This window comes from Aythya fuligula, chromosome 5 (genome assembly GCF_009819795.1).
Source record: "Aythya fuligula isolate bAytFul2 chromosome 5, bAytFul2.pri, whole genome shotgun sequence".
Classification (NCBI taxonomy): Eukaryota; Metazoa; Chordata; class Aves; order Anseriformes; family Anatidae; genus Aythya; species Aythya fuligula.
Genome location: NC_045563.1, coordinates 46,600,901 through 46,622,006, shown reverse-complemented (window position 1 = coordinate 46,622,006; position 21,106 = coordinate 46,600,901). Strand labels below are relative to the sequence as shown.

The following is a 21,106-nucleotide window of genomic DNA, read 5'->3' as shown; positions in this document are numbered from 1 at the left end:
GACAGAGAGAAGTATAGGGACAGATGAGATTTTATCCCACTAAACAGTCACTACAAGCAGTACACATTTGCCAGGTTACTGAATAGTGGCAGTTCCAGCTCATCAGTGCTGTGCTGAAAAAGTTTATTGTTTGCTCAGGAGCCAGCTTGATAAGTGCATTTTCCAGACAAACCTTTCTGTTTATTACTAGACTCTGAAACACTGCACTACAACAGGGTTTGTAAGAGTACACTTGAGAGTAGGAGATAGTAACAGAGCTCTAGTGATAGATCTATTTTCTCTGTAATTTTTTATATTTTATTTCTAAGAATACATGAAGATGTACCTCCTGTACTCTGTTGGCTTCATATAGATTCCCATACTATTTCCACCAAATGCCAGTGTAGGTAACACTGAGAATAATGAGGACAGTTGTGTATATATTTATATATTTAATATTTCTATGGAGATTTGCATATACATTAAAAAAAAAAAAAAAGAAACAAAAGACAATTATTTTGAGATAGGGTGACAACCCAAGGAAACTCAACTACCTTTTAAGATCTCCATCACTGATGACAGAAAGTTATTCAGCAGTATCTGGCTACTGTAGAATAAACAGGAATGACAAGATGGTCTGTAGCAGCACAGTATCTGACCTTCAACATGCGTGACATAGAAAGTAAGAAAAATACTGAAACTTGGTAAGTAGTAACATACACATAATTTTTCTTCCAGAACCTGACGCTTGTACTGCGAGATGAAACCTTCTCTGTTTCTGGGGAAAATCCTTTAGTGCGATACAGTGTGAAAAAGAATGCTCTCCACCTGATGTTTGATATCATTATCCCAGGAAAATACAACATGACCCTTATCTGGAATAAGCACATGAACTTCTTCATCAAGATCTCCAGGGAAACACAGGTATTGCAGAATAACTTCCTCAGTAAACTATCCTTCAGTTCAGATTGACCTGCCAGTTTGATGACAGTTGTCTTGACTGTCTATGATTACAAAGGTTTTTCAGAGATTCTACTAACAATTCATTTTCTGAATCATTATGTCTGAAAAAGTCTGACTTTATGTGATTACCCTTCTGCGTGACGGGAACTTTTTGAGTTAAAGAGCTTGTATTTTATACAACAACTGCATGTTTTGCTTGAATTTGATCTCTAAATGATGACAAAGACAAATTACACTTTAGAAGAGCAGGGCATCCACTCATGAACAGGACCTCATGCACAAGGGGCTAAGAACATATGAGAGAGTATTTGTAGATCACAGTCACCAGTGATGCACAGGAAAAAATGTCAGTAACTGAGAGGGAAAGTAACTTACCATGTTTTCATTTTATGCAGGAAACTATTTGTGGTCTGTGTGGGAACTATAATGGCAATATGAAAGATGATTTTGAAACCCGAAGCAAGTATGTGGCATCAAATGAGTTGGAATTTGTGAACTCTTGGAAGGAGAATCCTCTCTGTGGGGACGTATACTTTGTAGTGGACCCATGTAGTAAGAACCCTTACCGTAAGGCTTGGGCGGAAAAGACATGTTCCATCATCAACAGCCAAGTCTTTTCTGCCTGTCACAATAAGGTAAGAATACCTTACAGCCTCCTGTTAGGTACTTGTAGAAAGCAATGAATCCTAGAAAATTCATGACTTAATTTTCCAATGCAGGTGAATCGTATGCCCTATTACGAGGCCTGCGTTCGAGACTCATGTGGCTGTGACATTGGAGGGGATTGTGAATGCATGTGTGATGCCATTGCGGTATATGCGATGGCATGCTTAGATAAAGGTATCTGCATTGACTGGAGGACCCCTGAGTTTTGCCGTAAGTTTCTTTAAGCTTTCTTTAATCAGTTTAAGAGACGATTATTTTTATCGTGAGTATATTAATATGGTAACAAAGGAAATTGCTTACATACACACCTCAGAGGGTATGTTTTCTGTATGGGCCAATAGTTGATTTCAGTAACGTGAAGTTTGAACTCTGTACTTTTCATTTGTGCTAAATTAACCAAAATATTATGTCTGTTTTTACCGTGGAATAATGAGAAGATAAGTGATCACAGAAGGCAGCATATTTTTTCTGCTGCTACTGTACAGTGAATAGTCAGTTTGTAAGAAGATGGGATATGAAACTGTAAAAAAATGTTTTCTTTTAGCTGTGATGAATTCACTATCTGTGTGGATGTCAAGGGAATAAAGACAGCTGTGCTGGCTGGAACACTGTAAAACAGGAAAATATCAGTGTGTCCCAGAACACCATACATGGAGGAAAAAAGAGGATGAGTGTTATAAATCAATGCTAAGCTTGTCATCTTTGATGGTTTCTTTCACGCACTCACTGTATTATACATTAGAAATTGTGGAAATGTCTGCATAGTCTGTTCACAGAAAAAGAAACTGACTCATCTCACTAAAGCATACATTTCATTTTACATCAGATAGTGATAATTCCAGTGACAAAATTTTTGATTCAAGCCATTGATTAATTTTGTCCTCCATTAAGTACTTTGAAAATAATGTCATTAATTTGCAAAATTCTGACTTCTCTCATGTTTTTTGTCCTTTTTAGCTGTCTATTGTGAGTATTACAATTCTCATAAAAACACAGGAAGTGGAGGTGCTTTATCCTATGCCTACAACAATGACAACTGCACCTGGCATTACAGGCCCTGTAATTGTCCAAACCAAAACTACAAATATGTCAACATTGAAGGTAATTGAAGCTATGCTATTTCAAACCACAAAGCAGTAAGATAATTATTTTCAGTCGTGCCACTGTTAAATAGTCGTGCTCTAATTGGTGTTGTCTTTAAAGCAGTTTTGCTGATCTTTACCTTACTACTACTGCTTTAGATGCATGATCAGTGTAATTGCCTGTACTATACCTAATTTTGTATTGACCTCGGGTTAGCTTGAAGAGAAATCCTCTGATGCGCACCAAATTAAAAGAATTTGCTCTATTTATGTAAGAAAATATATGTATTATCTATTATGAGTATTATTTCTGTTAGACAAATAGATATAGTTGGAGTACGAAAAAAAAAAACTACATATATCGATCCTTCTGAGGATTATGTTGGAGGTGGTTGCCTAAATATATTAAGTTGCAATCAATACAATCTCTTCATAAAAGAAAGATTAGTTAGATTATACACATAGTATAGACTATATGCAGTTCTCTGAGGAAGGTAACACAAGTTTCTCCTTTCTTCAGGCTGTTACAACTGCTCTCATGATGAATATTTTGACTATGAGACGGAAAAATGCATGCCATGTGGTAAGTAGGGACCTACATACTCATTGTCTTTTTGTACAGTAACTAAAACCTTGGTGTGTTCTCAAAGAAGTATTTTTCCTAGTACCTCTCAATTAACAGTGAGTGTTCATCCTAGTATAACTCTTCTTCAAAAGAATCTTATTAGTGTACTGCTAGTATGTAAAACTTTGGTTGATAAATAAAGTAATGAAAATAACTAATTAAAATATGGATTAGGATAAGGAATGCTACAATAGAGAAGCTGGATGACCCTGACTGATTTTAATCAGGAAGGTGAAAAATTCTGTTAATTGTATGAGTACTTCTCAAAATATGGGTGTTCCTGAAAGTTCATTGATGTTCTAATCTATATGAAGTAAAGATGAAAGTATAGGTCCCAGATACATTCAATGCCCTCCTTAAACAAAGAAAACATGAAGAAAGGAATCAGACCTAGCTAGTGGACTTTGCATAGCAATTCTCTTTAAATTGTTTGGTTTTGTTTGTATGTTTGTTTTAATTATTTTAACTTAAGATTTATTACCGTATGGTGTGCTACTCTGAAAACTTGTCTTACTAAATAATGTTGTGAATAGAGTCCAGCTGCACAGTTTGGATTTCCATGCAGATTTAAAAAAATGACCTCAAGGACAATTTTTTTTTCGTTTTACAGAATTATAGCCTGTGAAACTGGAATCTCAGCTAGTGATCTCATTTACACATTAAAAAAAAATAAATTCAGAGAGTACCCTTATCCGTAAGAGACATAAGGCAGGCAGCAAAAATATGCTCGTGTATTATTATTGTGAGGTGTATTAACTTTTTCATTATTGTTTAAGCCCCCCACTGAAGTAAGTAGTAGCAAACATTTTCAGGATGATTTCACTAAGTAACACAATCCTTGGAAAGATCTTTATTTTTCTCCCAGTCTGAAATTAGCCTTATTTGGAATATTTTTAATATGTTTCCACTCACAAATTTAACCTGTTCTACCTTTATCCAACAGGATATGAAAGCATTAGTACTACACCTGAAACTTCACCTTTGACAGGTTAGTTAAGCAGTTGGCTAAAACAAGTACTTACACAGTGATGTACATTGTTATATGTGTTTCTGAGATAACTAGTATCCTTTTTTGCTTGATATGATGACATCACCAGTTTCACATGCTTAAGATGCAATAATGAAAAACTACTCACTATTGTAATTATCACATTTTATTCTAACATTTGTTAGAAATCTTAAATTGGGAAAGGAAATTATTGAGAGAACAGTGTTCCCTGAGTACACTTAGGCACTTCCAGATATCAACAGTGAAATACCTCTCTAAGTCAAAAACGATTTCTGTTTTGTTTCTGATACACAGAAATCACACCAAAAAATCACCACAATTTTTAATGGTGGCTGACCTTATAACACTGGGTCAGTTTAAGAAGGTCTTCATGGAAACTCATGTGTACCAAGCCCGAACAGCCTGATCCACGAAAGAAATATGTATATACTGATCTTTAATTTGTTAGAAATTACATTAATTTCCATGAAGATGAAAAGTATTGGGAAAAAGTTATGCTGATGGCTGTCTGAATAAGCTGTAAAAATTCCTGTTCAGTGTATATACTGCAGATAATTGCAAAGGAATAGATAGAAAGCTTTTCCCAAATATTTCATTTAAAATTAAGGTAGTAGCTATTAATAATTGTTACTACAAGTAATTGTTTGGTTTTTTACTTGAAAAAAATAAATTTATAGAGGCATATTTATAATAGATTATTAAGAACTATTTATTATCCTCTGATTTTGATTTTTCCCGTAGTAACAACAGTGCAGCCTAACATAACAAGAAGCTCTACTGCAGTCACATCACCCGCAACTGTGCTACCAGCATCACCTGCTATTACCTCTTCTGCATCTACTGTATCAACTGAGACCATGAGTCCACCAATAACCTCAAAAATCACCATTCCAAGAACTTCATCAGCAACACCTCTTGTCACAATAAAGTCAACAACTGGTAGGTTGTTAGCGTTTCTGTCTAAAATAAATTACACCAAACCCATTCTATACATAGTTTAGACATCACTCTACTAAGAAGCTGCTAGGTATTGCAAGCTGCCTCAACGTCCAAGCATAAGGCTGCAAATTATGAGGTAGGCAAAGCAGGCTTCGAGAAAGGAGTTTGCAAACCAGAAATGTTCAGAAGCGTAAATGGAAAGTGCCTGGAAAGAGAAAGGATATAGATAATAGTTAAAAATGCAACCAAAATAACTTACGTGTGACTCACCAGAGAAGCGCATTAGAAGTTCTATAAGCAGTGAGCCACCTCAACTCCAGTTGGATTTATTAGCTTAGTTTCAGCCTGTTCAGCCCGTTCTACAGTTAGTTCAGTTATGAGGAGACTAATAATAGGATACAACTTACCACAGACATGCAGTTCAACTAAAAATCTATCCTGGACCCAGGCTATCAGAGAAAGTAGAAATGAAAAGAGTTACCACAGGAGTTAAAACAAAACTTCAAGGGCTGTCATTGTGCCAGGTGACTTGAGCACTGGGACAAGTGAAGTCCTATGGTATGATGTTATCTGATTTTGTAATACAAATTGAGAAGCTGAAACTGTGGCCAATTCAGAACATAACTTCATTGGCTAATCTTGTCATTAGCTAAGTCATACAGACTGTAGCTAATAAGTCATCAAAGCTAACTTCTTAGAAAAATTATATGAAAAATAATCTAGCACAGGAAAAACACACAAAATGAGATCAAAGAAATATCTGAGATGAGAAAACAAATACAAGTGGAAAATGTATGGCAAGATTATGAGAGCACAAATACAAACAATTACACAAAGCATTGGAAAGAGCAAGAGCAAAATTTGGTTTTCTGGAATACGGGTTTAAGTAAATTTATTACTCACATTATATTCTTTACTTTTACTCCAAAAGAACATACAACATTGGTTTTTACTACACCAAGTATGACCACAACTGTCACTACACCCTCCATAACTACCTCAACAAAAAGGACCACATCCAGTAAGCCGATATCTACACCTACTGCCTCATCAACCACTGCTTCAACAGAGACAGAAAAAGTAAGGGTCACTACACCACTCTTCGAGACTCCTACAAAAAAGGAAATGACAACCACCTCTATACCTTCTCATACTACATCTCAGATTGCAACTTCCAGCCAGCCTGAACTAACAACAGTAGGTAAATACTGATTGATATCTGTCATGTGAAACCATCACTCAAAAAACATGTCAATGGATTCCTTGTAATAAAAACAGGCATTCTTACTAGATGTCTTTAACATGGCAAGTAGGAAAGGGCATGGGTGTCTGAAGGAGTGTGACAAAAATAGATATTATGGTGTCCCTCGATGGAACAAGCATCAGACATCCAATAAGATCTTTAAACCTAACATTTCTCTTGGAGACCATATTCTACCAATTCCTCCAAATTAAGGCAAAATCACTTTGTGCTTCAAAGTGAGTTTTGAAAACCTTACAGATGGTGGAATGTGTGTTCCCCCATGCCATTGTAACAACTTCTCTGAAAATCATAAATCCTATCTATCACAAAAGGACTTACGCTTTGGGTTGTCAGGTACTCTGTAGGTCAACAAGCACAGCCTCCTCTGATGCTGTATTCTGACATCAGAAGCTGGGACAGTGTGCAGGGAGAAGTCAGTTGTAGTGGGAGGGCAGGCACACGCTCTCTCCCAGTCCACACATCTCCCATCCTTACTGTTGGGGTGCATACATCCAGGTCTTCTTGTGCCAACAATTACAGCTTAGTCTGAGGAAGCATCGCAACCCACTTTAACTAGGCACCTTCTCAGATATCAACCATTACTAAATGTCCACTTACCCTTACTTTACAGAGAGTGAGGGAACTGAAGCAACCACTCTACACCACCGAATCTCAGTAGGTGAGTAAGAAGAACCTGAGAGCTGCCATTAGCCTACAACTCTGTTTCACTTACCCAGCTTTCCCATGGGATGCCCATGCCTAGCCCGGAGTGCCTTCAAGGGAGACACACACATCGGGAGAGGCTCTTCATCTTCCCTCATGAGGTCCAGAAAGAGGCAGAGGGTGCTGAATTGGCCCAGTTCTTGCCCTGCATTCCTAGGGAGAAGCAGAAAGGGGAAAGTGAGGGCCAGAGCCACTGGGCCATTCCTCCCTCTTGCCCAGCAGGAGAGATTGTGCCTTTCTTGTCCCAGTGCCAGCCCATGGCTTCTGGCACGGAACTGCCCACCCCTGTCACCTTCCCCTCTAGCTCCACCACCCTCTATCGACTTGTGCTTTCCTCCCGGTAGCTGTCACCCACAAAAGGCCAACTGTGCCACACACTGTGCCACAATTCATCACGCAGAAGACCACACCTGTGACATTGGCCAGCAGTACCTCCCAGACCTCTGTTTCCAGAGAAGCTAGCCCTGCCAGCAGTCCAGAAGTCCCACTGACAAAGACGTCTCCGAGCCCCAGCTCTTTACCTGTCACCTCAACCTCATCTGTTTCTTCCTCCTCATCTGCCCTGCCCTCAACACGGCTGAGACCATCACATCCCGGTAAGGTCCCTCTTGCTCTTCCTGCTGCTGCTGCCTGCTCCTTTCAGCTCCCACCCTTCTCTTCTAAGTGGAGTTCTCTGCACAGGTTTCACTTTTAGTATTAATTTCTTCTTCCTACTGCCCTTGCCATGGTATTCCTGCAACTCAGGCACGTCCTGGGACTGGCAGTCACATTGGCCATCCTTCTCCGCTGCTGCTTCAGGGGTTTGGCTCTGGGGCACAGGACTTCATCAGGGTACAGACCTCTGTGAGTTCCGGCCCTGCAACTAGTAATTGGAGACTAGTTAACACAACTCCTCCCCTTACAGTGGTACCCTGAGAATGCACAGCAGTGGGGAGAGAAGGCAGTGGAGAGTGGAAGATGACAACTCCGGGAAAATTTGGGGCGAGAGACAGAAAACAAGGATGCTCTCCACCCAAAGGAAGCCCAGGCCCCGACACACCCATGATAAAGATGGGCCAATAAGTGCCAACTCCTTGCACCATACATAAAGACAGATGTTGACCCTGGGTGCAAAATTATCACCAGTGGAGGGTGGGCAAGAATGTGCACGCTCAAACTCCAGGGTACACTTCTCCCACTTAGACCTATGGGGCTACAAATGCCCAGGTCTTCCTGGTGTCAAACAGGATACCTTCTTTGAGGAGATCCCACAACATGCTTTGCCTAGGATCCTTTCCAAGACTCAACCATTGTTTTCTCTCATCCCTTTCTTTGTAGCAAGGGAGCCAACCAGAGCTAAGACTCCAACTAGTAAAGTAGTAACAGGTGAGTGCTCTGGTCAGGAGAGAGTAAAGAGTCACCCAGGGCATATGCCTGTCCCATCAATAGCATCAACTCTCCCAGGAAACCATCCCAGCATGTTCTGAAATAGACACATGATAAACTACTTCTAAACATGTGGAAAAATGAAAGTAGAGATACTTTTTCCCTTCTAAAGAATTAAGGAAAGAGCAGAAAGATGAACTGATGGAGGGCATCCTAATAAATCATGACTACCTGGCCATGCTGGGGGGTAGCAGGATGGGACAGGACGGGACATGCTGGGCATCATAGATCTCTTTGTTATATTCTATAGAAAAAAAAAGAGTCACTGAGGTGCGGTATCCTTACCCCCAAGAGGAGATGTTTACGTTAGAATTGCCCATTTCACTTCCCTTCAGCTCTTGCTCTAAAAATAACAACTGACTAGCAATTTCCACCTGACAGCCTCCAAAACTACATTGCCACCCATGAGCACGGAGAAGACCACCCCGGCCACGTCTGCCAGCAGCACCTCCAGGACGTCCGTGCCCAGCGAGGCCAGCCCCGCCAGCAGCCCAGCAGTGCCAGTGCCCAGGACGTCGCCTGCCCCCAGCAGCCCTCTCAGCACCAGGCTGCCATCTGCCGCCCCTTCCACAGCCTCCTCCCTGTCGCCCCCAAGCTCCCGGCCAAAGCCCACGCCTACGACCCTGAGGCCCAAGCCCTCTCCCCCGAGGACCAGTGCTCCCACAGAGTCGTCTGCGTCCTCCGCACCCTCCACAGCCAAAACCAGCCCGCTGCCCTCATCTACGTCCTCCCCGCTCTCAACTGTGTCCTCAGCGGTGCCGAGCTCCTCACAGCCAGGTAAGGCTCCCTGCTGCCTTCCCTCTGCTCTGCCCACCCTTGCCAGTTCTCACTTTATTTTGTACAGGGAAATGCAAACCCCTTGACAGCCATCCTCTCTGCCTGCTGCTTTTGGCATTTTCTCTCTGTGACCTGTGTCCCCTTTTTGAAGTTCTTTATCCCAACTTCCGTTGCTCAGCTTGATATCAAATGGTATGGAATAGCTCGTGTGAATTTTGGCCACCTGGAGAATAAGGATTACAGAATCCTTGAATCCTAGAATTATTCAGGTTGGAAAAGATTTCAAAGATCACCAACTTCAGCCTTTAACCTGGTACTGACAAGTCCACCAGAAAACCATGCTACTGCCTTCTGCATCTACACATCTGGATGACTTCCCAGGACAGTGACTCCACCTCTTCCCTGGGTATCCCGTTCCACTGCCAAATAGCTCTTTGCATAAAGAAATGTCTCCTAATAGCTAACCATAACCTCTCCCAGGAAACACTGTGGCCATTTACCCTCGTCTTATCACACGCTGCTTGGGAGAAGAGCTTGATCCATACCTCAATACAACCTCCTTTAAGGTCATTGTAGAGTTCTATAAGGTTTTCCCCCGAGCCACCTTTTCTTCAGGCTAAACATCCCCACCTCCCTCCGCAGCTCCTCGTAGGACCTGTTCTCCAGACCCTTCACCAGCTTTGTAGCCCTTCCCTGGACACTCTCCAGGGCCTCGATGTCTTTCTTGTACTGAGGGCCCCGAAAGCAAACCCAATACTTGAGGTGCGGCCTCACCAGAGCCGGGTACAGAGGGACAGTCACTTCCCTAGCCCTGCTGGCCACGCTGTTTCTGACACAAGCCAGGATGCCGTTGGCCTTCTTGACCACCTGATCCCACCACTGGCTCCCATTCAGCCAGCTGTTGAACAATCCCCCAGGTCCCCTCCCACCAACAGCTTTCCAGCCACTCTGCCCCCAGCCTGTAGCGCTGCTTGGGGTTGTTGTGCCCCAAGTGCAGGACCTGGCCCTTGCCCTTGTTGAACTTCATCCCATTGGCCTTGGCCCATTGGCCCTGCTTGTCCAGATCCCTCCAGATCCCTCCTACCCTCGAGCAGATCAACACTTGCACCTAACTTGGTGTCATCTGCAACCTGAGGGTGCACTCCATCCCCTCATCCAGATCATTGACCTTAGAAAGAACTGGCCCCAGCGCTGAGCCGTGTTTGACACCACTTGTGACCAGCCACCAACTGGATTTACCTCCGTTACTCTTTGGGCCCAACTCTTTTAGTCCACCGAAGCATATACCCATCCAGGCCTTGGGATGCCAGATTCTTCAGGAGAAGCCTGTGGGAATCGGTATCAAAAGCCTTCCTGAAGCCTAGGTAGACCACATCTCTCATCCACTGAGCACCTCAACTTGTAGAATGAGATCAGGTTCATCAAGTGGGACCTGCCTTTGATAAACCTATGCTGGCTGGGCCTGATCACCTGGGTATCCTGCAAGTGCAGGGTGACGGCACTGCAGATAATCTGCTCCACGAGCTCCCCAACACCAAGGTCACTCTCATGGGCCTGTAGTTCCCCACGTCCTCGGCCCTTCCTGGAGCTGAGTGTCCCGTTTGCTAGCTGCCAGTCAACGGGGCTGTCCGTGGTAGCCAGGAGTGCTGGTAACTGATGGAAAGAGGCTTGGGGAGCACTTCTGCCAGGTCCCTCTGTACCCTTGGGGGGATCCCATCTGGCCCCAGGGAGACAGAGAGGGTGTTGAGTTGCTGGAGGGAAGCCTTGGGGTGCTGTCACCCTCAGCCACCCTCAGTCCCCCTGTGTTTTCCTCCCGGCAGCCTCCACCCCAAAAGAGACAACGGTGCCTCACATCGTGCCGCCCGTGAGCACGGAGAAGACCACCCCGGCCACGTCTGCCAGCAGCACCTCCAGGACGTCCGTGCCCAGCGAGGCCAGCCCCGCCAGCAGCCCAGCAGTGCCAGTGCCCAGGACGTCGCCTGCCCCCAGCAGCCCTCTCAGCACCAGGCTGCCATCTGCCGCCCCTTCCACAGCCTCCTCCCCGTCGCCCCCAAGCTCCCGGCCAAAGCCCACGCCTACGACCCTGAGGCCCAAGCCCTCTCCCCCGAGGACCAGTGCTCCCACAGAGTCGCCTGCGTCCTCCGCACCCTCCACAGCCAAAACCAGCCCGCTGCCCTCATCTACATCCTCCCCGCTCTCAACTGTGTCCTCAGCGGTGCCGAGCTCCTCACAGCCAGGTAAGGCTCCCTGCTGCCTTCCCTCTGCTCTGCTTGCTCTTTGTAGGGAACACAAATGCCATTATTCTTTCTATCCCTCTTTCCTCCCTCTTCATGGCAACATTTATCTTTCATCCTGATGTCAAACGGTGTGGAACAGCCCCTGGGTGAGTTTGGGCCCCCTGTTCTGACTGTGTTCCCTGCCAGCTCCTTGTGCACCCCCAGGCTCCTCACTGGCAGGGCAGCATCGGAAGCAGAGAAGTGCTTGACTCGATGTGAGCACTGCTCAGCAGCAGAGAATCACAGAATCACCTATGTTTGAAGAGACCTCCATGGTCACCTTGTCCAACCTCTGACCTAAGACTAGCAAGTCCTCCACTAAACCATATCACGAAGCTCTACATCTAAATGTCTTTTAAAGACCTCCAGGGACAGTGACTCAGCCACTTCCCTGGGCAGCAAATTTCAATGCCTCACAACCCTTTCAGTAAAGAAGTTCTTCCTAATATCCAACCTCTACCTCTCCTGGCTCAACTTTAGCCCATTCCCCCTCGTCCTGTCACCAGGTACATGGGAGAATAGAGCCCCCCCCACCTTGCTACAGCCTCCTTTAAGGTACCTGTAGAGTGTGATAAGGCCGCCCTTGAGCCTCCTCTTCTCCAGGCTGAACAATCCCAGCTCCCTCAGCTGCTCCTCATAAGACTTGTTCTCCAGACCCCTCACCAGCTTTGTTGCCTTTATCTGGAGTTGCTCGAGCACCTCGATGTCTTTCTTGCAGTGAGGGGCCCAAAACTGACCACACAAATCAAAAATGCATCACCATAGATGACATTGTGATGAAAACGGAGTGTATCACAGCTGAAAACCATGACAAAGACCTTCTCTGTTTCTCTGTCTGCTCCCAAGCAATTGGGCTCGGGCTGAACAAGAGACAGGGAGGGGACAGAGCTGGCAGAGCATACAACAAGAGCCCAGCGAGCCATTCCTTACCGTATGCCAAAACGCTCAGCAAGACGATGAGGGTTGCAGGTTTCAGAACGAGCCATTCCTCAGAGCCTGGCTGGGCCTGGGTGTGCTGGTGGGAGGTGGGCAGTGATTGCCTTTGCTTCACTTGGGGGTTTCTTTTTCTGGTTTTTCATTCAGTTCTCCTACTGTCAGTGTGTTGACTCATGAATTCTTCCAGTCATTTGCTTTTTCCATTCTTAGTCACTTTCCTGCTGAGGGGGAGCAAACAAGAGTGTGAGTGGGGCTTAGCAGGCTCTTGGGATAAAATACAGAAATCACTTCTGACTTTCATTTTAGCTTCTTCTCCAGAGAGATGCAGAGGGTGCTGAGTTGTTGGAGGTCAGCCCTTGGGCCCTATCCTTATGCCACCTTTGTGGGAAGAAGCAGGATGGGGAAGGGAAGGGCAGCAGCCCCTGGCCCGTTCCTCTGTTTTGCCCAGCGTGACTCAGGGCTGCACACCCCTACCTTCCTTGCCTTTGGGGCTGTCCTGGAGCATCTGCCCAGAACAAGTGCTCCTCCTCTGCCTGCCCCTCCTGCCCTGCCACCCTCAGTCCCCCTGTGCTTTCCTCCCGGCAGCCTCCACCCCAAAAGAGACAACGGTGCCTCACATCGTGCCGCCCGTGAGCACGGAGAAGACCACCCCGGCCACGTCTGCCAGCAGCACCTCCAGGACGTCCGTGCCCAGCGAGGCCAGCCCCGCCAGCAGCCCAGCAGTGCCAGTGCCCAGGACGTCGCCTGCCCCCAGCAGCCCTCTCAGCACCAGGCTGCCATCTGCCGCCCCTTCCACAGCCTCCTCCCCGTCGCCCCCAAGCTCCCGGCCAAAGCCCACGCCTACGACCCTGAGGCCCAAGCCCTCTCCCCCGAGGACCAGTGCTCCCACAGAGTCGCCTGCGTCCTCCGCACCCTCCACAGCCAAAACCAGCCCGCTGCCCTCATCTACATCCTCCCCGCTCTCAACTGTGTCCTCAGCGGTGCCGAGCTCCTCACAGCCAGGTAAGGCTCCCTGCTGCCTTCCCTCTGCTCTGCCTGCCCTTCACTGGGAACACAAATGCCATTATTCTTTCTATTCCTCTTTCCTCCCCCTTCATCCCAACATTTAACTCTCAACCTGATGTCAAATGGTGTGGAACAGCCCCTGGGTGAGTTTGGGCCCCCTGTTCTGACTGTGTTCCCTCCCAGCTCCTTGTGCATCCCCAGGCTTCTCGCTGGCAGGGCAGCATCGGAATCAGAGAAGTCCTTGACTTGGTGTGAGCACTGCTCAGCAGCAGCTGAAATGTCAGCATTTTCACGACAGTATGCCCGTGCTAAATCAGAAACACTTCGCCACAGAAGTTATGTGATGAAAATGAACTGTATTACAGATGAAAACTATGACAGAGGCCCTCTATCTGGTGTCCAGGAAGTGGGCTCAGGGTGGGCAAGAGACAGGGAGGGGACAGAGCTGGCAGAGCATACAACAAGAGCCCAGCGAGCCATTCCTTACCGTACACCAAAACACTCAGCAAGACGATGAGGGCTGCAGGTTTCAGAACAAGCCATTCCTCAGAGCCTTGCTGGGCCTGGGTGTGCTGGTAGGAGGTGGGGAGAGATTGCCTTTGCTTCACTTCAGCATTGGTTTCTTTTCCTTGTCTTTTTCTTCAGTTCTTGCACCATCTGTGTTTTGATGCATGAATTCTTCCTCCATCTTGCTTTTCTGGTTGTCAGCCCCTTTCCTCCTGAAGGGGAGTGTACAAGTGCGTGAGTGGGGCTTAGCAGGCTCATGGGATGAAATCATGATAGCGTGGCATTGTGGTTTAACCCAGGCGGCAGCTAAGCACCACACAGCCGTTCAGTTATCCTCCACTCCATCTCTGGGATGGGAGAGGGAGTCAAAAAGAAATGATGCCTGTGGGATGAGATAAAGATATTTTATTACAACAGAAAAGAAAGGAAAAGTAATAATAATGATTACTACTACTACCACTAATGTGTACAAAACAAGTGATGCAAAATGCAACTGCTGACTACCTGCTGAATGATGCGCAACCTAACCCCGAGCAGCTGGTTCTCCCACCCCAGCCAGCCACCCCATATAACTGTTCAGTATGGCGTCAAACGGGATGGAATACCCCTCTGGCTACTTTGGGTGTTCTGGGTCTGTCCCCTCCCAGCTCCTACTGTGCCCCCAGCCTGCCCATGACCAGGACAGTGTTAGAAGCTGAAAAGTCCTTGGCTTATTGTAAGCACTGCCCTGCAACAATTAAAATATCAGTGTGTTATCAACATTATTCTCATCCTAAATCCCAAACACAGCACCATACCAGCTAACAGGAAAATTAACTCTGTCCTAGCTGAAACTAGGACATATCGCTGTCATTTTGGCTCCTCTTCCAGGCAGAAGCAGAGGGTGCTGAGCTGCTGGAGGGCAGCCCTGGGACCCTGTCCTTGTGCCACCCTTGTGGGAAGAACCAGGACGGGGAAGGGAAGGTCAGCAGCCACTGGCCCACTCCTCCCCCTTGCCCAGCGTGACTCAGGGCTGCATGCTTCTACCTTCCTTGCCTCCAGGACTGTCCTGCCCAGAAGCAGAGCTCCTCCTCTGTCTGCCCCTCCTGCCCTGTTACCCTCAGTCCCCCTGTGCTTTCCTCCCGGCAGCCTCCACCCCGAAAGAGACAACGGTGCCTCACATCGTGCCGCCCGTGAGCACGGAGAAGACCACCCCGGCCACGTCTGCCAGCAGCACCTCCAGGACGTCCGTGCCCAGCGAGGCCAGCCCCGCCAGCAGCCCAGCAGTGCCAGTGCCCAGGACGTCGCCTGCCCCCAGCAGCCCTCTCAGCACCAGGCTGCCATCTGCCGCCCCTTCCACAGCCTCCTCCCCGTCGCCCCCAAGCTCCCGGCCAAAGCCCACGCCTACGACCCTGAGGCCCAAGCCCTCTCCCCCGAGGACCAGTGCTCCCACAGAGTCGCCTGCGTCCTCCGCACCCTCCACAGCCAAAACCAGCCCGCTGCCCTCATCTACGTCCTTCCCGCTCTCAACAGTGTCCTCAGCAGTGCCGAGCTCCTCACAGCCAGGTAAGGCTCCCTGCTGCCTTCCCTCTGCTCTGCCTGCCCTTCACTGGGAACACAAATGCCATTATTCTTTCTGTTCCTCTTTCCTCCTCCTTCATCCCAACATTTATCTCTCATCCTGATGTCAAATGGTGTGGAACAGCCCCTGGCTGTGTTCCCTCCCAGCTCCCTGTGAATTTCCAGGCTCCTCACTGGCAGGGCAGCATCAGAAGCAGAGAAGTCCTTGACTTTGTGTAAGCACTGCTCACCAACACCTCAACCAACAATGTTTTCTCAACATTTTACACATCCAAAATTGAAAACACCTCACTGTAGACAATACTGTGATAAAAACGGAGCGTATCACAGCTGAAAACCATGACAAAGACCTTCTCTGTTTGTCTGTCTGCTCCCAAGCAATTGGGCTCGGGCTGAGCAAGAGACAGGGAGGGGACAGAGGTGGCAGAGCTTACAGCAAGAGCCCAGCGAGCCATTCCTTATCGTATGCCAAAACGCTCAGCAAGACGATGAGGGTTGCAGGTTTCAGAATGAGCCATTCCTCAGAGCCTGGCTGGGCCTGGGTGTGCTGGTGGGAGGTGGGGAGTGATTGCCTTTGCTTCACTTGGGGGTTTCTTTTTCTTGTTTTTCCTTCATTTCTTGTACAATCCAAGTTCTGACGCATTAATTTTTCCTCTCTCTTGCCTTTCTGGTACGTGGCCCTCTTCCTGCTGTGGGGGAGTGGGAGAGAGATTGAATGGGGCTCAGCAACCAGCCAGGGTGAACTCACCATGGGTGGCCTTCTCCTTGGCCCTGACAGCCTCCTCTTCCTCGAGGTTCTTTGGTCATTGTGCTGCAGCACAGGTCTCTTGAATCACACAGTCCCGGCTTGCAGCAGGCAGCTGATATCACGTGCCATAGTCTTCGGCCCTAACAGAGAGACACTGAGATGTTCCTCTTCCAGAGAGATGGAGAGGGTGCTGAGTTGCTGGAGGGCAGCCTCAGGGTGCTGTCACCCTCAGCCACCCTCAGTCCCCCTGTGTTTTCCTCCCGGCAGCCTCCACCCCAAAAGAGACAACGGTGCCTCACATCGTGCCGCCCGTGAGCACGGAGAAGACCACCCCGGCCACGTCTGCCAGCAGCACCTCCAGGACGTCCGTGCCCAGCGAGGCCAGCCCCGCCAGCAGCCCAGCAGTGCCAGTGCCCAGGACGTCGCCTGCCCCCAGCAGCCCTCTCAGCACCAGGCTGCCATCTGCCGCCCCTTCCACAGCCTCCTCCCCGTCGCCCCCAAGCTCCCGGCCAAAGCCCACGCCTACGACCCTGAGGCCCAAGCCCTCTCCCCCGAGGACCAGTGCTCCCACAGAGTCGCCTGCGTCCTCCGCACCCTCCACAGCCAAAACCAGCCCGCTGCCCTCATCTGCGTCCTCCCCGCTCTCAACTGTGTCCTCAGCAGTGCTGAGCTCCTCACAGCCAGGTAAGGCTCCCTGCTGCCTTCCCTCTGCTCTGCCTGCCCTTCACTGGGAACACAAATGCCATTATTCTTCCTATTCCTCTTTCCTCTCCCTTTACCCCAACATTTATTGCTCAACCTGATGTCAAATGGTGTGGAACAGCCCCTGGGTGAGTTTGGCCCCCTGTGTTCCTTGGCATGCCTGAGAAAAGGGCACCAGGGGATACCCCCCAGAGGGTGGTGGAGCCTCAGCTCTGTTGCTGTCAGGCAGAGGTAGGGGTCCAAAACGAGAAAGAGGGGTAGAAGCAAGAGCAAGTCCCAGTTCAGCATCATGGGCAACCCCTCTCGCTATCTACCTCTCTTTTTCAGGTGTCCCTTGGTAATAGGTTTGAGGCCCTGGATCTTGAGGGATAGGTAGGCAATGATGTTGTGGAAGGGCAACCTACGAGGTTACGTAGGAAGAGGCAGTTGGCACCATTCCTCATGACTGCCTCCAAAAAGAAAGAAAGAAGGGTAATTGTAGTAGGAGATTCCTTCTGAGTGGAATGGAGGGCCCGATATGCAGAGTTGACCCTCATCGAAGGGGAGTCTGCAGTCTACCTGGAGCTTGGATCAGGGACGCTTCCCAGCCTGGTGTGCTCAACATGCTATTACCCGCTGCTGATCTTCCAGATGGGAAGCTGCCTCCTCTAGTCTGTGGGGAATGAAGAAAGATTTCAAGGCCTTGGGACGGTTTGTGAAAGAGCCTGGGGCACAAGTCCTTTTCCTCTTCCCTCCTTCCATTCTGGGGTGATGACATGGGATGGAATAGAAGGATCCAGTCCATAAATGATTGGCTATGTGACTGGTGTTACGGGCAGAGCTTCGGGTTCTTTGATAATGTGTGGTTTTATAAGACTCCAGGCCTGAAAGTAATACACAGGAAAGGTTTATCTCACAGGGGCAAAAGGGTTTTGGGACAGGAATCAGCAGGGCTCATTTGGAGAGCTTTTAACTAGATCTGAAGGGGGAGGGGGTCGTAGCTGGGCTTGCATGCCCTAGCAGTGATGAAGACTGTGAGACCTCCCACCTCCCTAGGGTGAAATCGGCGTGCTCAGCTCACTCCCTGAAGTGCCTGTACACCAATGCATGGAGCATGGGGAATAAGCAGGAGAAGTTAGAAATGCATGTTCAGTCAGGAGATTATGATCTGGTGGTGATTACAGAGACGTGGTGGGACAGCTCATGACTGGAATGTGGCCGTGGATGGGTATGTCCTGCTCAGGAAAAACAGGCCGGCAAGGCGAGGTGGCGGAGTTGCGCTTTATGTGAGAGAGCAACTGAAATGTATTGAGTACTGTCCGGGGTGGATGAGGAGCGAGTTGAGAGTCTGTGGATGGCAATTAAGGGGCAGGCTGGCATGGGGAATACTGTTGGGGGTGTCTATTACAGGCCACCAGATCCGGATGGGGAAGATGGCGAGGCCATTTACAGGCAGCTGGTAGCATCTTCATGAGCACAGGCCCTGGTTATTGTGGGGGATTTTAACTACCCTGACATTTGCTGGAAGGCCTACTCAGCCAGCCATCTGCAGTCCAGGAGGTTCCTTCAGTGTACTGAGGGTAACTTCCTGATGCAAATAGTGGATGTGCCAACGACGAGAGGAGCGCTGCTGGATCTTGTCCTCACGAACAAGATGGGGCTGGTTGAAGCAGTGAAGGTTGAGGGCAACGTTGGCTGCAGCAGCCATGAGATGGTGGAGTTTAGGATCTCATGTGGCAGGAACAGGGTACCGAGCAGAATCACAACCGTGGACTTCAGTAGGGCCGACTTCGGCCTTTTCCAGCATTTGCTAGGGGAAATTCCATGGGATAAGGTACTTGAAGGAAAAGGGGACCAAGACAGTTGGTTAGTGTTCAAGGACTGCTGCTTCCAAGCTCAAGATCAGAGCATCCCAACAAGTAGGAAGTCAGGGAAGAGAGCCAGGAGACCTGCATGGTTAAACAGGGAACTGCTGGGCAGACTTAAGTGGAATAGGAGAGTCTACAGGTCATGGAGGGAGGGGTTGGCCTCTTGGGAGGAATAAGGCTGTTAGAGGATATAGGGAGGCAACTAGGAAAGCTAAGGCCTCCTTAGAATTAAACCCTGCAAGAGGAGTCAAGGACAACAGAAAGGGCTTCTTAAATACATTGCGGATAAAACTAACTCTAGAGGCAATGCAGGCCCAATAATGAATGAGGTGGGTGCCCTGGTGACAGAAGATAAAGAGAAAACAAGTTATGGAATGCCTTCTTTGTCTATGTCCATATGCCAGAGACTCTCCCAAGGAGCCCTGTACCCCTGAGACCCCAGAGGAAGCTGAAATAAAGGAGTTTGCCTCGGCTCATGACAGCTGTGTTAAGGACTGATTAAGCAAGCTGGACATCCATACATCGATGGGTCCTGATGGGCTGCACCCACAGGTGCAGACAGAGAAGGCAGAAGTCATTGCTAGTCCTCTGGAGTTCTCATACATCCAAGTCCCTCCTGGGATGGGGGCCCCAGAGATGAGCAAACAAATTTCTCTACCCCTCGCTAAGTAGGGTAAAGGTGGGCAAGAGCTAGGGAGGGGACAGAGCTGGCAGAGCATACAACAAGAGCCCAGCGAGCCATTCCTTACCATACACCAAAATGCTCAGCAAGACGATGAGAGTTGCAGGTTTCAGAACGAGCCATTCCTCAGAGCCTGGCTGGGTCTGGGTGTGCTGGTGGGAGGTGGGCAGTGATTGCCTTTGCTTCACTTAGGGGTTGGTTTCTTTCACTTGATTTTCCTTCAGCTCTCCCAGTGTCCATGTTTTGATGTGCAAGGTTTTCCACTCTCTTGACTTTCTGTTATTTGGCCTTTTTCCTGCTGAGCGAGAGTGAGAGAGAGATTGAATGGGGCTCAGCCACCAGCCAGGGTGAACTCACCATGGGTGGCCTTCTCCTTGGCCCTGACAGCTTCCTCTTCCTCGAGGTTCTGGGGGCATTGTGCTGTAGCACAGGTTTCTCTCTTGAGTCACACAGTCCCGGCTTGCAGCAGGCAGCTGATATCCCATGCCATTGTCCTGGGCCTGAGTGACACACACTGAGATGCTCCTCTTCCAGAGAGATGGAGAGGGTGCTGAGTTGCTGGAGGGCAGCCTCAGGGTGCTGTCACCCTCAGCCACCCTCAGTCCCCCTGTGCTTTCCTCCCGGCAGCCTCCACCCCAAAAGAGACAACGGTGCCTCACATCGTGCCGCCCGTGAGCACGGAGAAGACCACCCCGGCCACGTCTGCCAGCAGCACCTCCAGGACGTCCGTGCCCAGCGAGGCCAGCCCCGCCAGCAGCCCAGCAGTGCCAGTGCCCAGGACGTCGCCTGCCCCCAGCAGCCCTCTCAGCACCAGGCTGCCATCTGCCGCCCCTTCCACAGCCTCCTCCCCGTCGCCCCCAAGCTCCCGGCCAAAGCCCACGCCTACGACCCTGAGGCCCAAGCCCTCTCCCCCGAGGACCAGTGCTCCCACAGAGTCGCCTGCGTCCTCCGCACCCTCCACAGCCAAAACCAGCCCGCTGCCCTCATCTACGTCCTTCCCGCTCTCAACTGTGTCCTCAGCGGTGCCGAGCTCCTCACAGCCAGGTAAGGCTCCCTGCTGCCTTCCCTCTGCTCTGCCTGCCCTTTACTGGTGTTGTGGTGTAACCTGGCCGGCAGCAAAACACCACACAGCCATTCGCTCACCCTCCCCCGGCTAGCCACCCCTATCTATTGTTCAGCATGACGTCAGATGGTATGGAATACCCCTTTGGCTAGTTTGGGCCCCCTGTGCTGGCTCTGTCCCCTCCCAGCTCCTGCTGCACCCCCAGCCTGACCGTAGGCAGGACAGAGGAAGAAGCTGAGACGTCCTTGGCTTGGTGTAAGCACTGCTCTGCAACAATTAAAACATCAGGGTGTTATCAGCACTCTTCTCATCCTAAGCCAAAACACAGCATTCTAGCAGCTACTAGTAA

The 21,106-nt window shown here is 48.7% G+C and overlaps 1 protein-coding gene across 1 annotated transcript in view; it reads left to right on the top strand.

Annotated features, from left to right (window-relative positions):
* The window catches only part of MUC6 (mucin 6, oligomeric mucus/gel-forming), a 29,047-nt gene extending 19,612 nt beyond the window's left edge, over positions 1-9,435 (top strand). Inside the window, exons 21-29 of the mRNA XM_032188040.1 lie at positions 718-903; positions 1,338-1,577; positions 1,662-1,818; positions 2,566-2,709; positions 3,211-3,277; positions 5,094-5,263; positions 6,195-6,460; positions 7,138-7,181; positions 9,036-9,435. Coding sequence (XP_032043931.1) covers positions 718-903; positions 1,338-1,577; positions 1,662-1,818; positions 2,566-2,709; positions 3,211-3,277; positions 5,094-5,263; positions 6,195-6,460; positions 7,138-7,181; positions 9,036-9,435 — 1,674 coding nt within the window. The remainder of the gene's footprint in view (positions 1-717; positions 904-1,337; positions 1,578-1,661; positions 1,819-2,565; positions 2,710-3,210; positions 3,278-5,093; positions 5,264-6,194; positions 6,461-7,137; positions 7,182-9,035) is intronic.
* The last annotated feature ends 11,671 nt before the right edge of the window (positions 9,436-21,106 follow it).